Source organism: Perissodus microlepis, chromosome 18, assembly GCF_051167445.1.
Source record: "Perissodus microlepis isolate ML-2025 ecotype Zambia chromosome 18, ASM5116744v1, whole genome shotgun sequence".
Classification (NCBI taxonomy): Eukaryota; Metazoa; Chordata; class Actinopteri; order Cichliformes; family Cichlidae; genus Perissodus; species Perissodus microlepis.
Window position 1 is genome coordinate 13,211,449 of NC_140478.1, and position 12,826 is coordinate 13,224,274.

The 12,826-nt window shown below is 44.1% G+C and overlaps 1 protein-coding gene across 2 annotated transcripts in view; it reads left to right on the top strand.

Annotated features, from left to right (window-relative positions):
- ptprsb (protein tyrosine phosphatase receptor type Sb) overlaps positions 1 to 12,826 on the top strand; it is a 69,783-nt gene that overhangs the window by 37,777 nt on the left and 19,180 nt on the right. Inside the window, exons 8-18 of one of the 2 annotated variants that reach the window (XM_084913479.1) lie at positions 2,963 to 2,977; positions 4,377 to 4,646; positions 5,047 to 5,426; positions 6,769 to 6,970; positions 7,841 to 7,977; positions 8,234 to 8,378; positions 10,399 to 10,716; positions 10,822 to 11,015; positions 11,158 to 11,184; positions 11,443 to 11,560; positions 11,754 to 12,404. In XM_084913479.1, coding sequence (XP_084769605.1) covers positions 2,963 to 2,977; positions 4,377 to 4,646; positions 5,047 to 5,426; positions 6,769 to 6,970; positions 7,841 to 7,977; positions 8,234 to 8,378; positions 10,399 to 10,716; positions 10,822 to 11,015; positions 11,158 to 11,184; positions 11,443 to 11,560; positions 11,754 to 12,404 — 2,457 coding nt within the window. The remainder of the gene's footprint in view (positions 1 to 2,962; positions 2,978 to 4,376; positions 4,647 to 5,046; positions 5,427 to 6,768; positions 6,971 to 7,840; positions 7,978 to 8,233; positions 8,379 to 10,398; positions 10,717 to 10,821; positions 11,016 to 11,157; positions 11,185 to 11,442; positions 11,561 to 11,753; positions 12,405 to 12,826) is intronic. The other variant, XM_084913478.1, reaches the window with a different exon arrangement.

Sequence of the window (12,826 nt, forward strand, 5' to 3'; positions counted from 1 at the left end):
GATTGTGATCTGATTGAACTTGCTGTCTTGTCATGTCTTGCTACTGTTTTTTTTGTGTGTTTTTTTTTTATTCTTTTCCCCTTTGTACCATCTTGTTTGGCGGTTTGTCCTTGTTCCCATGTCATCACATCTGCTCCTGTGCTGCACTTGTTGAGTGGAAGTCTTGCACTTGCTTGTGTATGCCCCTTTGTTCTGCAGTTTTACGTTCGGTTTGTCAGACGAGAATCACTCACTGGTATAAATTCATGACGCAAACTCAAAATGGCAAGAGGACGGTCAAGTGACTGATGATGGACACTAGTGTTGAAACTAACATTAACGTTGGCTAAATTATCCGGAACCACTGCACTACAGTTCAGAATACACGTGTTACGATGGAGCATCATAGACTGTATATAAAAGATGGACTGTGAGCAACAATTGTTTGTTTGCTTTATTTTTTTTTCTTTGGAGCCAGAAGTTACCATGTTTAGATGAAAAGGTGGATGCGCATTAGCAAGACTGATTAGCAAGATGCATCCACAGAGATGCATCTCTTTAGGATACTGTGTTAACCATTCAGAAAGCCATTTTATTTGTCAGACAATTGCATTAATATCATGTCCATAAGCCATAACATTAGAGACACTTCAAGACAGCTAGCCGCAGAGCCTCCTGTGCTGGCACACATGTCTGTCTGCCCCACTCCTAATAATACACGGGCTGTAGAGCAGAAATGTAATTTTTATTTCTACTCTGAAGCTGAGCATTTTTACTCGGTGTAGGATACAGTGGCTGACTCTCTTTTGGAGTCATCCTCAAGTAGCCATTTGAAGAGCTGAGCTTTTTGCCCCTTCTGTAGCTTTTTTTTTTAACACCCAGCATTGCTGCTTGTGTTACATAGTCAAGCATAATATGAAAAATATGATGCCTTGCTTTAGACATTATAGAATACTTAAATTAGCTACACCTCAACCAAGTTCATTTGATTTATATTTTCCACAGCTATGAGACAAAAGACATAAAGTTTACAAGGTTACAGGTTTTATTTATTTGTTTATTTGTTTATTTTTTTCCCTTTTCCACCTGTGTGCTTTAAATATTCATACTAATGCTGTACATTTTCTACAGGTAGCCTCTGAAGGTTTATTATACAGTAATAAGTAAAATAAGCTCTCTTTAATGGACTGTTATACAGTCTAGGCCATGTCTTACCTTGCTTGACTGTTTCCATCCCCACCAAACACTGTGATGCGTCTCTATTGACTGACATTTGAAATTAATTATATCCATTCTCAATCTTAGATATTGAGAGGGGTATTAATGATTCTCTCTTATTACAGTGGTTAATGAAAGCTGTGTCCTTGAGACAGACAAGATGGTGCTGAGTAAATGTCAGCTATATAGCGATGCTGAGATTCAGCGGTAATCCTTATGGCTGTGCCAAGGTCTCCCCAGCCCGTAGTCTCCAGACTCCCTGCAGAGAACAGGACTAATGATAGCTCCACTAATAAAGAGCGAAGCTCCTGGCTCGTACAAACTGTATAGAAAATGGTGGGGAATCATGCGTCCTGGCTCGATTAACTTTAAGCTAGAGGCTCTGTGAGCACGAAAAGGATTATCCCTTGTTATGAGCTCACTTTATTGTAAAGTACTCACCTTTGGCTCCCCGGTGGATTCTTCAGTCGTCGTCTGTGTTCACGACCGGTATTTTTAGAACTACTCCACCGCTTGATGTAGGAGATTACCGAACAGTCATCTTGAGTCTTTACTTTCATCCTTAAACTTAAAGCATTATCAAATTAGCCCACATGCTTACATTGACATCTTTTATTTATTCTTGCTGTGTTGACAGATACATGCCCGTGTAGCTTAAACTGAGACGTTTTGGTCCTGCTGCATTGCACCTGCTTTGTCTTGTGCATGGAGCTGTCATGGATGCAGTCTGTGTGCGTGTCTCTCCAGCATGCTCAGATGAGGAGATGCCTGCCCAATCATGTCTGTTTTCTAACAGATCTACCTGTTTTTGTCTCTTTGTCTCTTTCTTGTCTTTAACTTCTGTATCCAATTCTGGGTATATTTTTAAGTTTGATTTTTTTTTTTTAAATTGCTTTGGTTTGTTTTTCCAAGTTGCTTTGAACTTTGTTATTCGTGAAATGACCACAACTATTTACTTTTTTTTTAATTTCTTGAAATCATGCAAAAATGTTAACTTCTATCCAATTGTCTCTAGATGCTTTGAGTAGGGGGGATGTGGCCCACGAAGATTCCCAGTAATGATGTTACTCATTAAGGAGTGGAGGTTATGCAGCAAATTTATCAATATTTATGTATTCATTCAAGTATTTAATTTGACATTTTCTTTCATATAGCGTTAGATTTATTGCTGGATTTGCAAGTAATTGAGAAAAAAAAGACTAGACTCTTATTGTTTTGCTACTGTAGGGTTATCTTCTTTTATTCGTAATCTTTTTTAAACTGTCTATTTTTAGGGCTTGTGTTGTTTATCGCACATATAAGCTTTCTAGTTTTGAGTTTAGTTTCAACAATGTTTCTGCTCTTTGTCTGCCTTCCCTTTCATTCTCTCCTTTCATCCAGAGATGTTTGTCCGTTACTCTTTTTGTCTCTTTCTGTTTCCTGTGTTTTTGACCCACGGGTATCCTCTTCTTCTCTGTTCTTTCAACATCCGTTCTCTTCAAGCCCTTTTCTCTCTCTCTCTCCTCTCTCTCTCTCTCCCTCTTCTCTTACTTTTGAAGCACCTTCTTTCTGAATGGGCCTGACTCTGGTATACAGCCGTGTTTTAAAATAGATCCATGTGTTTTCTTCTTCCTCGCTCCTCTTTTCTTCCCCCTTTTCCCTCCTTCCCCACGAACCCTCTTCTAATCCTCTCTCCCCTGTCTTTTCCCCTCCTTTCCCACCCCCTCCTTTTTTCTCTTCTCCTTCTTCTTCTTCTTCTGCATTCTGTCTGCACCCTGATGTGTAGGAGCGACAGACACATGTACATAAGTTTATTAACTTATAAACATGCACATACTACCTCACATATCTCTCTTTTTGCTCGCACTCGTTCTTTCCCGTTCTGCCTCGTTCTCTCATGCTGTCTTGGTGTTCTTTACTTAAATGTCGCCGATGATCACTTTGTAAATGCCACAACACCTTTTTAGAACCCTTGATCCACTCCTGTCCACATTTCCTATTCATTTGACTACACACTGTATCAGTTTTGAATCCTATGTATTGTACAGTATGTTGTTGTACAATGTGGCTGTCCTTTGCTACATTGCGTTTCATTGTCTGGAAGAGAAGCAGAGCTGCCTCTCTCTCTCTTTCTCTCTCTCTCCCTCTCGCTCTTTTTCTTTGTCTCTCTGTCTTTTTCTTTTCTGTCCTTCGATCTGTCCCTCCCGTGTCTCTGCTCTTATCTTGCTTCTCTCTGTCCCCCCTCTCAGTCCACAGTTCTTCGTTCTCTTCTTTGTGTTTCTCCACCATTTTATCCCTCTTGAGTCGCCCAGGCATGCAAGTGACCTATGAGTTCAGTCTCTCGATGCATCTCTCCCCTAATGTGTAGTCAACCGAGCTCTGACAGATGCAGTATTGGATATAACTTGCCACTTTGCTTGTTCTTCTCATGGGGACACAAATAGCAGGCAGGGCCTATTGATTGGCCCCCATGATGCATATACTCTCTAAAAGGAGCCCATCTACCGCACAGGCACCTCAAGGCACGGCAATCTGAATGAAGAAAAGTTTTTTCCCTCATAAGTTACTGCTAAAGTTTAGCCTGCTTAGTCACTGCTTCGAGGTGGTGTTTTATTAATAATTCTGCATAAATCTGCTTCCTGCATAAATTGATAACCCGTAAAAAATAAAACCCCGCTGTTGTCGTTTTTTGGGTTTTGGTTTTTTACGAAAGAGAAACTGACTATAGGTTGTCATGTCCTGGATGAAATGATACTCAAGAGTTTGTCACTTTATTATTTTGAGAAGGCAGCTCACTCTGAGTGGTTGAGCTCAGCACAAGATTTGTGTCTTTTTGTTGGATTCATCAGTGCCATAAAGTAATTGGGACTAAACTTGAAATATCCCTATGTAATTTTCTGTAAAAACCCTGAAGTTCATTCTCCCCCTTCCTGTTACCTCTCCTCTCCTTCTCTCTCTCTCTTTCTTTTTTATCTTTCTCGCCCTCTCTCTTTCTCTCTCTCAATCTCTATCTCGCTCTCTGCCTCGCTCTTTTTCTTCTCATTCTCTCCCCCCTTTACTCCCTTGCCCCCTCCTCCTTCTTTCTCTCCACCTTTCTCCTTCTCACTCCCTTCCCCACTTTTCTCCTTCCCTTTCCTTAACCCCTCTCCCCCACCCCGTCCCACTTCCTTTCTCCCCTCCCGACTCTCCTCCTTTCCCAGTGCGCCGCGTGCCCCCTCGTTTCTCCATCCTCCCTTCCAACCACGAGATCATGCCAGGAGGGAGCATCAACATCACCTGCGTAGCTGTGGGTTCACCCATGCCTTATGTCAAGTGGATGCTGGGTAACGAGGACCTGACTCCCGAGGATGAAATGCCGATTGGACGGAACGTGCTGGAGCTCAATAGTGTCCGCGAGTCTGCAAACTACACCTGTGTGGCAATGAGTAGCCTGGGTATCATTGAGGCCAGCGCTCAGGTCTTAGTGAAGAGTAAGGGCCCCGGCAACCTTTAGATGCCTAAGAATGTTTTTAATTTTAGCCTGAGAAAGTAGAAAAGTTCAGCTGTCTTCTCATATGTACTCAGCAGGGTTCTGGCATCCCTTGTCAGTGAAAGTGCAGCAATTTAAATAGTATAACGTAGCATCCTTAATTTATTAATCAGTGTATTTCAGGTTAAATGTTACTGTCACTGGACACTGCAAGTACCACTAAAGAAATGCAGTTTAGCAGGTTGAATCCAAATGTAATATATGTTAAACAAAGCAACATCTATACTATGAAAGAATCAAGTATTTCCACTAAATATAAAACGTAATTTCAACACTGAGATCAAGAGAGTATTTTTCTTTTTTCATACGTTTAAATCACCTGCTGCCACTCTAATCCCCAGCTTTACCAAAGCCTCCCGGCACGCCCATCGTCACCGAGACCACAGCCACCAGTGTGACCATCACATGGGACTCTGGCAACCCCGACCCCGTCTCCTACTACATCATTCAGTACCGAGCCAAAGGGCCCGACAGCAAGTATGAGACAGTGGACAGCATCACCACCACCCGCTACAGCATCGGGGGGCTCTACCCCAACACAGAGTACGAAATCAGAGTTTCAGCCTATAATACCATCGGCCAGGGGCCCCCGTCCGCTCGCGTGGAGGCTCGTACGGGAGAGCAAGCCCCCGCCAGCCCGCCGCGAAACGTCCAAGCTCACATTATCTCTGAGAACACTGTGATGGTCCGCTGGGAAGAACCGGAAGAGCCCAATGGACAGGTGAGATGAGGATTGGAACAGCCCTGTTTGATCTGTTATCAGTAGAGGAAAACACACATTTTTACATTTCCTTTTATCTGTTGGCATGCTTCTCCAGCTGTCAACCTGAAAAATGTTCTCAAAAGGGTGGCGAATGCCTGCACCGAGACCTCAGATACCCAGCAGAAAAAGTCCTTAATTTTTGTGCTTTGTGTACTGTAACAGAGAGGACGGACCGACGGACAGACAGAGAGCCAGATAGATAGACAGACAGACAGACAGACAGACAGACAGACAGATAGATAGATAGACAGACAGACAGATAGACAGACAGACAGACAGCTAGATAGACAGACAGACAGACAGACAGACAGATAGATAGATAGATAGATATATAGACAGATAGATAGATAGATAGATAGATAGATAGATAGATAGATAGATAGATAGATAGATAGATAGACAGACAGACAGACAGACAGATAGATAGATATATAGACAGACAGACAGGCAGACAGGCAGACAGACAGACAGACAGACAGATAGATAGATAGATAGATAGATAGATAGATAGATAGATAGATAGATAGATAGATAGACAGACAGACAGACAGATAGATAGATAGATAGATAGATAGATAGATAGATAGATAGACAGACAGACAGACAGACAGATAGATAGATATATAGACAGACAGACAGACAGACAGGCAGACAGGCAGACAGACAGACAGACAGATAGACAGACAGACAGATAGATGTCTCCCTGGCTATGCTCTTCTCTCTAAAGAAGGAAAGGGTAATTGGACAGTCCTCTCTAAGTACAGAGCGCTCCCTCCAGAGGCCTGTTTCCTTTTTCAAGCCTACCAACCTGCACCGTAGGTCCATAAAAGTACAAGACTGAAACTGAGTGCATATGAGGATTATGGATATTAAAGAGTAATAATAGGAGGGCTATACTTTGTACTACCCATAAACTAATCCCACAGACGAGGAATATCGTGATCACATTTTAAATGCTACAATCTGATGGCATCCACAGTATTATTTATTTATTTTATTGAAGCTTTATCAGGACGAAATGTAAAACTGCACCTTATGACAGTGACCTCTAGGAAACAGTAATCTGTTGGACCATCTGGCCTGAAGTCAAACAATAATTCAGACACGATGACCTTGGCTGCCGTAAATTCTTGTTGTGTTAAAAGATGGCATTATGGATTACCCCGGTTGTAGGACAGTGGGATTAGGTGAAAGTCACATAATGCATCCCAGTCCCCGACGACCTTAAAATCCAGTCCCAATCAAAACAAACTTGTCTGCACGATTCACTGGGTGGCTTTCCTTTTGCTATGTTTTGTAGGTGAAAGGCTATCGTGTGTACTACACCATGGATCCGTCCCGGCCTATAAACGAGTGGCAGATTCATAACGTCCAGGATAGTGTGCTCACTACCATTCAGAACCTGGTAACCTCAGAGACCTACACCATCCAGGTCCTCGCCTTCACCTCCGTTGGGGACGGACCCTTCTCAGACCCCGTCCACGTTAAAGTCTTGCGTGGAGGTTAGTGCGCGACCGTGCATCGACATAATCATCGGTAGATGTTCGTGAAAGAGAATAAATTTAGCCCGCATGCTAGTGCATAGATAACGGCTAAGTAGCCATTTGCATTTACTTATGTGTGGATGAGTAATGGTTACTTTTTCAGACGAGCATGTGCAGCAGAGCACAAATGAGTAAGTACTCGTGATTATGTGCAAGTATACAAACTGCTCAGGAGCTTATTCGAGGAGCTTATGTAAAGTTTGAGTAGCAAGCCACTGTGAAAGTTTGACCTGTCAGAACATATGACTTCATTCTACCAGCCGGGACCGAAGTGTGGAGATTTATGTGAAGGAAACAGGGATTAACAGCGAGAAATATCCCTCATGCCCCGGTGCTGATTGTGTCACCGTGACAGCTCCTGAGAAGCTGCTAGGTTTATATGATGGGAGGTGAAAAGAGATGACAAAATAAAAAAACTGCGACGGTATTACTGGTTAAATTTCTGCGGCACTTTTACTTCTGCTCCACTTTTAGTCTCTAACAGTTTCTGACACATAAAGAAATGAAAGTATATGTAAGAATGTGATTTATGATGAGATGTTTAAGGGTTAGTGCTTCAATGATTAGTAATTAGGTTGGGTTTAATTACATTTTTTAAAACCTTTGTCTAAATTGAAGTATTTCTAGCACAATTAGCAATAATAATGATGAATACATTATCAAAAAATATTCATTGCATTTGAATGACATTTACTATTTCCTGTTCTTATCTTAATGAAACAGAGTTAAACATATAATAAATAATCTTTATGAATAGTGCAAAGCCAAGTATTAGTACTGCTGTAAGCCAAGGTCTTATTTGAGTGTGTTTTGTCCTGTTCCCTGCAGTCCCTGGCCAGCCAAGCAAGTTTAAAGTGGGTAAAGTGACAGACACGAGCATAGAGCTGACCTGGGAGCCTGTCCACAACAAAGAGAAAATCGTCAACTATGAGCTCCTCTACAAACCTGTCAAGTTTGGCAGCTTGGTAAGACCTCTTAGTCTTGTTTTTAATAAATCCATCTGCTGAGTGGATTTCTTATCAAGACAAAGGCTTGAAAGGGAGATAAAAGAAGATTTTTTAAAAGATTAACCCCAAAGTCCTGCACCCTTGTGTCTAGTGGTCGCACTCTCGGCCAACTTCTCTTCTCCAGCTCTTCTCTAATGTCTCTCTTTTTACTCTTCTCATCTCCCCCCCTCCCTCATCGTCGCACCTCTCTGCTCCCCTCTCTTCTCTCTCACAGGAGAAGCTGACCTTCGGGCCCAGGAATTCTTACACTGTGGAGGGTCTCAAAGCGAACACCGAGTACTCCTTCTCCTTGGCTGCCATCTCAAGCAAAGGCATCGGCGCTTTCACTAATGAACTGGTGCAGAGGACATCACAAGCCAGTACGTCTCGACTGAGCCGGATTCACACAGTGTTCCTGCACACACCAACGCATATCCCACAAATTCAAATTCTATTGTGTTTATTTATTTATTTATTTAATGTATTGTGCCGCGAATATCTTGGAAACATTTTGTCCTCCAAACGCTCTCACACACAGCTCATAGCGGTACATTTCCCTCAGCTCCCGGCCTGGTAAAACCTGGAAGCCGTCTCTGCATCTCTCCATGTGTCTCGTTTATCAACCCATACGTCCAGCCCCACCCCCTCCTCCAACCCATCCATCTCTGTTTGACCGTGCCTTTCTTCCACCCCTCAGCCTCTCTCTTTCTCGCACAGCCAAAACATCATGACAGATGGAGATGGAGCACCGATTAATGTTTCACTCTTCCTTTCCTTTGCCCTCTTTTCACTCTTTCCACTCTATCAGTGTCTAATGTCTTTGAAAGGGTGCAACTGTCTGCCACTTATTGGCTAGCAGCCAGTGGTCAGGAGCATTAAAGGATGGCGGGTAGCCTGCTATGTTGACAGGTAAGTGCTGGCCAGTCTGTATTTTACCCACGCTGAGCTTAGATTCTCTCCCTTGTCTCCTTTTCTCTGATTTCTTTGGGTTTTTTTCTATTTTTGTGCAATCACTCTTAGCCAATAAGAGTTAAATGAGTTCCACCATTTTGTTCTGACACCAAGTTATTTCATATCTGCTCTCAAGAAAGGATAACAGAAAAATGGTACAAGGAAAAGAATTTATAAAGTCGATATGAAAAGCCCCGCAGTTCACCGCGCCGTTTTCCTTTAAGTGGTAAGTACTTGCAGTCACCCATCAGACTGCGTTTAGTGGGGTTCTCTTTTCTCTTTACCCCCAAACGGAAAGAGTAACCAAGGTTGTGTACCAGAGGATGTTCGGGGGGGTGATATTCGGAAAAAGGGAAGGTGCTAGATAAGCAGACTATTTCATGCAGCAGAATTCATTTCCCAGGGAGGTTATGTGTGCTTTCTTATCGCCAAGCTTTGGTGCACATCTAGATTGTCCCCCGAGGCCAACAGAACAGTGGCTGTATGGCTGAGTGGATAGATACTTGAACCTGTCAGCTATTACACTCCCACACACACACGCACAAGCCTGGACCTCGGACATGCCCGCCTTTGTTTGTGTGTGTGTGTCTTACTTAAATGACATTATATTGGTTGAGCTATATCTGTGATTCGTAAATCTGTGGTGTCTTTTCGTGATTTCTGTTTCTGCACTCATGTCTGTAACAGTAAATATCCAAGCCTCTGTCTGATTCAGTGTCTGCAATTCATCATTCTAGCTTGACTTTCAATTTCCTGTCTTGGCTCCTTTTTTTCCCCTCCGGGATCTCAGATTTTGTTTTGTGTTTTTTTTTTTCTTTTGTTTTTTTCTCCTTTACCTGCCTCCTAAATCCTTTCAGCACCGTATGAGATCTGGTTTAGTGTTTTTTTTATTTATCTCCTGCTGCGATGTGTAAGACCTTTCTCTAGTCAGCCACAGTGAAAAATCTCACACCACCCTACCATCTTGAGGACTCGAGGATTAGCCGGCTGGTCATGTGAAATGTATACATGTGTCTGTGCTCTCGTGCAGCTAGCTGTGCATCCCCGTTTTTTGAAAGAGAACAGACATTTATCTGTTTTTCATTCATAAATCTCGAGCCTTTTGTGGCACTACCTATAGCCAGGGGATAAGATATAATCATTGACTGCTGGATGCACATTCTCCTTGGGTATAATTAAGTTGTCCACTTAGGGTCGATACTCTTGTCTCTGGTTTATTTCATTAGGCTCTTAGGCTAACATTATGCTTTTACATTATGTGGTTGCTCCTCCTTTTTTGCCCAATTCAGGTTTGTCCCAGTGTTATCTCTTTCAGTTCAGTTTACCTTAGTTTCTCATTGTTTCCTTTTTTATCCTTATCTCCTGTCCTTTTGCTTGTATTTTCCCTTCTCCCGGGTCGTCTCTCCTAAACTCTTTGCCAATTGCCCTGCTTGCCCTTTGTCCAATCAGAGCCCTCAGCCGCACCAGAGGGTGTGTCCTGCGGGAGTGCCAGCTCCACCTCGCTGAGAGTAAGTTGGAGGCCTCCTCCAATGGAGGGCCAGAATGGCGAGTTGGCAGGTTATGAGCTGAGATACCAGAAAGTTTCTGGGGCAGGAGGTGGAGGTCTGGGTCTGGAGGTGAAAGACCTTCCTATCGCGGCCCAGCAGGGGCAGACAGTGGTAGAGGGGCTGGAGAAATGGAGTTGGTACAACATCACTATTGCAGCCTCCACCGCAGAGGGGACTGGACCCAGCAGCCCTGCTGTGCTCTGCAGAACAGACGAGGACGGTGAGCATGAGAGCCGCAGATCAGACCTAAACGTTATTGACTGCTAAGTTGATTATTTACTGGCTAGACCTTTGGTCACTTAATTAATTCCACACGTGTGCTCAGTTCCCGGCGCAGCCCCTCGTCAGGTGGATGTCCAACCGCTGAACTCCTCGGCTCTCCGAGTCACGTGGCGCCCAGTGTTGCCACGGTTACGGCAAGGCCAGATCCGTGGCTACCAGGTGCATTTCAGCCAGGCAGAGAGCGGTGAATCACGCAACCTTCCCCGGATCAAAGACCTCTTATTGGACGAGTCTCAGGTGACAGCACAGCTAAATATATAAATGATTAAATGGTGTTCATTTGTTATATTCATCCTCCCTTTCTCCTCCGCTCCTTTGACTCACTCCTTCTCTCATCCGTCTCGGCTGCCTGTGGGGTGTGTCTCGTCTGTGGGATAAGATGGAGGAGGATGACGCGACTCAATATGTGAGTGCAGACTACCCGTCCTCTTCTCATTATAAATGAACCAATTATTAATGCATACAGCGCTATGCTGCTAATAGACCACAGATTTAATTATCAACTCTTACGTAAGTTTTCTTCTTTTCTTTTTTTTTTTTTGCTGATGCACAGTTCTTCCCAAAAAAAGGGGAATAAATCAATAAATAGTGTCTTTTTTTTCCTAAGATTGAAAGGAGTGAGTTTGCAGTATTTGATGGTGGTATTTTGTGTTTTCTCCCGCAGGAGCTGATTTTAGGAGATCTGAAAGCAGAGACTTTGTACTCTGTCTCTGTGGCAGCATACACCACCAAAGGGGATGGAGCACACAGCAAAGCCAAGCTGGTGCAGACCCCGGGGATTGGTAAGCATATGTCAAGTATACATTTCAGTGCCCCAGATTTAGTAGCATACTCAAGAATTGATTGTACAGTAAGCTGCGCCAGGAGATGGCAATAAATAAGCCGACAATCAATTCTAATTCTTCTGTATTTGCGTGATATATGTTTATCTCTATTCATTTTCTTTTTTTCTGCTGCCTACGCTGTTGTCTGCAGTGCCTGGTCCCCCCTCCCTTTGGGTGCGTCTGGGATCGAGCCCGTCAGTTGTGGTGCGGTGGGCTCCTCCGCTGGAATGCTCTGATAGCCGGGGGGCCCCGGTGGAAATCCAAGGCTACCGCCTACAGTTTGGCCTGAAGAATAGCTCTTTAGACACCACGGTGGATTTCACAAATCGTGAGAGAAACTTCACTGCGAGAGACCTCTCCCCAGGCTCCTCCTACATCTTTGTGCTCGCCGCAAAGAGCCGAGCAGGCTATGGAGATGTAGTCCAGCAGGAAATAACAGTCCCTATTTTTCCTCCCGTGGGATACCCCAAAATATCTGACTTTGTTAATGTCACTTGCTGCTCCCTGCAGTTGTCCTGGCTGCCCCCAACCCCAGAGGAGAGCAACGGTGTGATTACAGAGTACACTCTAGCCTACAAAGAGGCTGCACACACCCAACCCTCTGCTGACCCAAGCCCCTCCGCTTTTCCAACCCCCTTTGCTCGTCCACGGCTGATAGCGCTACCAGCAAGTGAGTCGAGCTACACCATCCTGGGCCTCAATCACAGCAAAGCCTACGAGGTGCAGCTCAGAGCCCACAACAAGGCAGGGCCGGGCCCCTTCAGCCCACTACTGGTGTGCCTCACCCTGTCCTTGGAAACAGGTAGGGCTGGCCTCCGGCCTCAGGAACACCTTTCTAAGCGCTGGTTCAACTTCACATCTCCCCTTACTGTGGATTTCACTCCAAAAACACTAAACTTAATGAAGTCTGGGCCAGTTCTTACAGGTCTGCCTCTCACCAGTGCACCTCAGAGAGGATGAGAACTGCAAAGTGCGGGACACAACTACTCTCCCCAATCTCCTCCACTCACTCACTTATACCTTCATCACCTACCCTTCACCACCAATGGAAGCAGGCTGAATGTTAATGGATGTTTGCTTCAAGAGCACTGCTTTTCACAAACCCTCAGGTAAAAGTCAATACAGGGCTCGGATATACAGTATCTAATAGCGAAGGTAAGTGTTCGGTCTGATTTGAAGCGAAAACCGGAGTCTGGCGCTGTATCTGCAGGTAAGCTTTTTTTA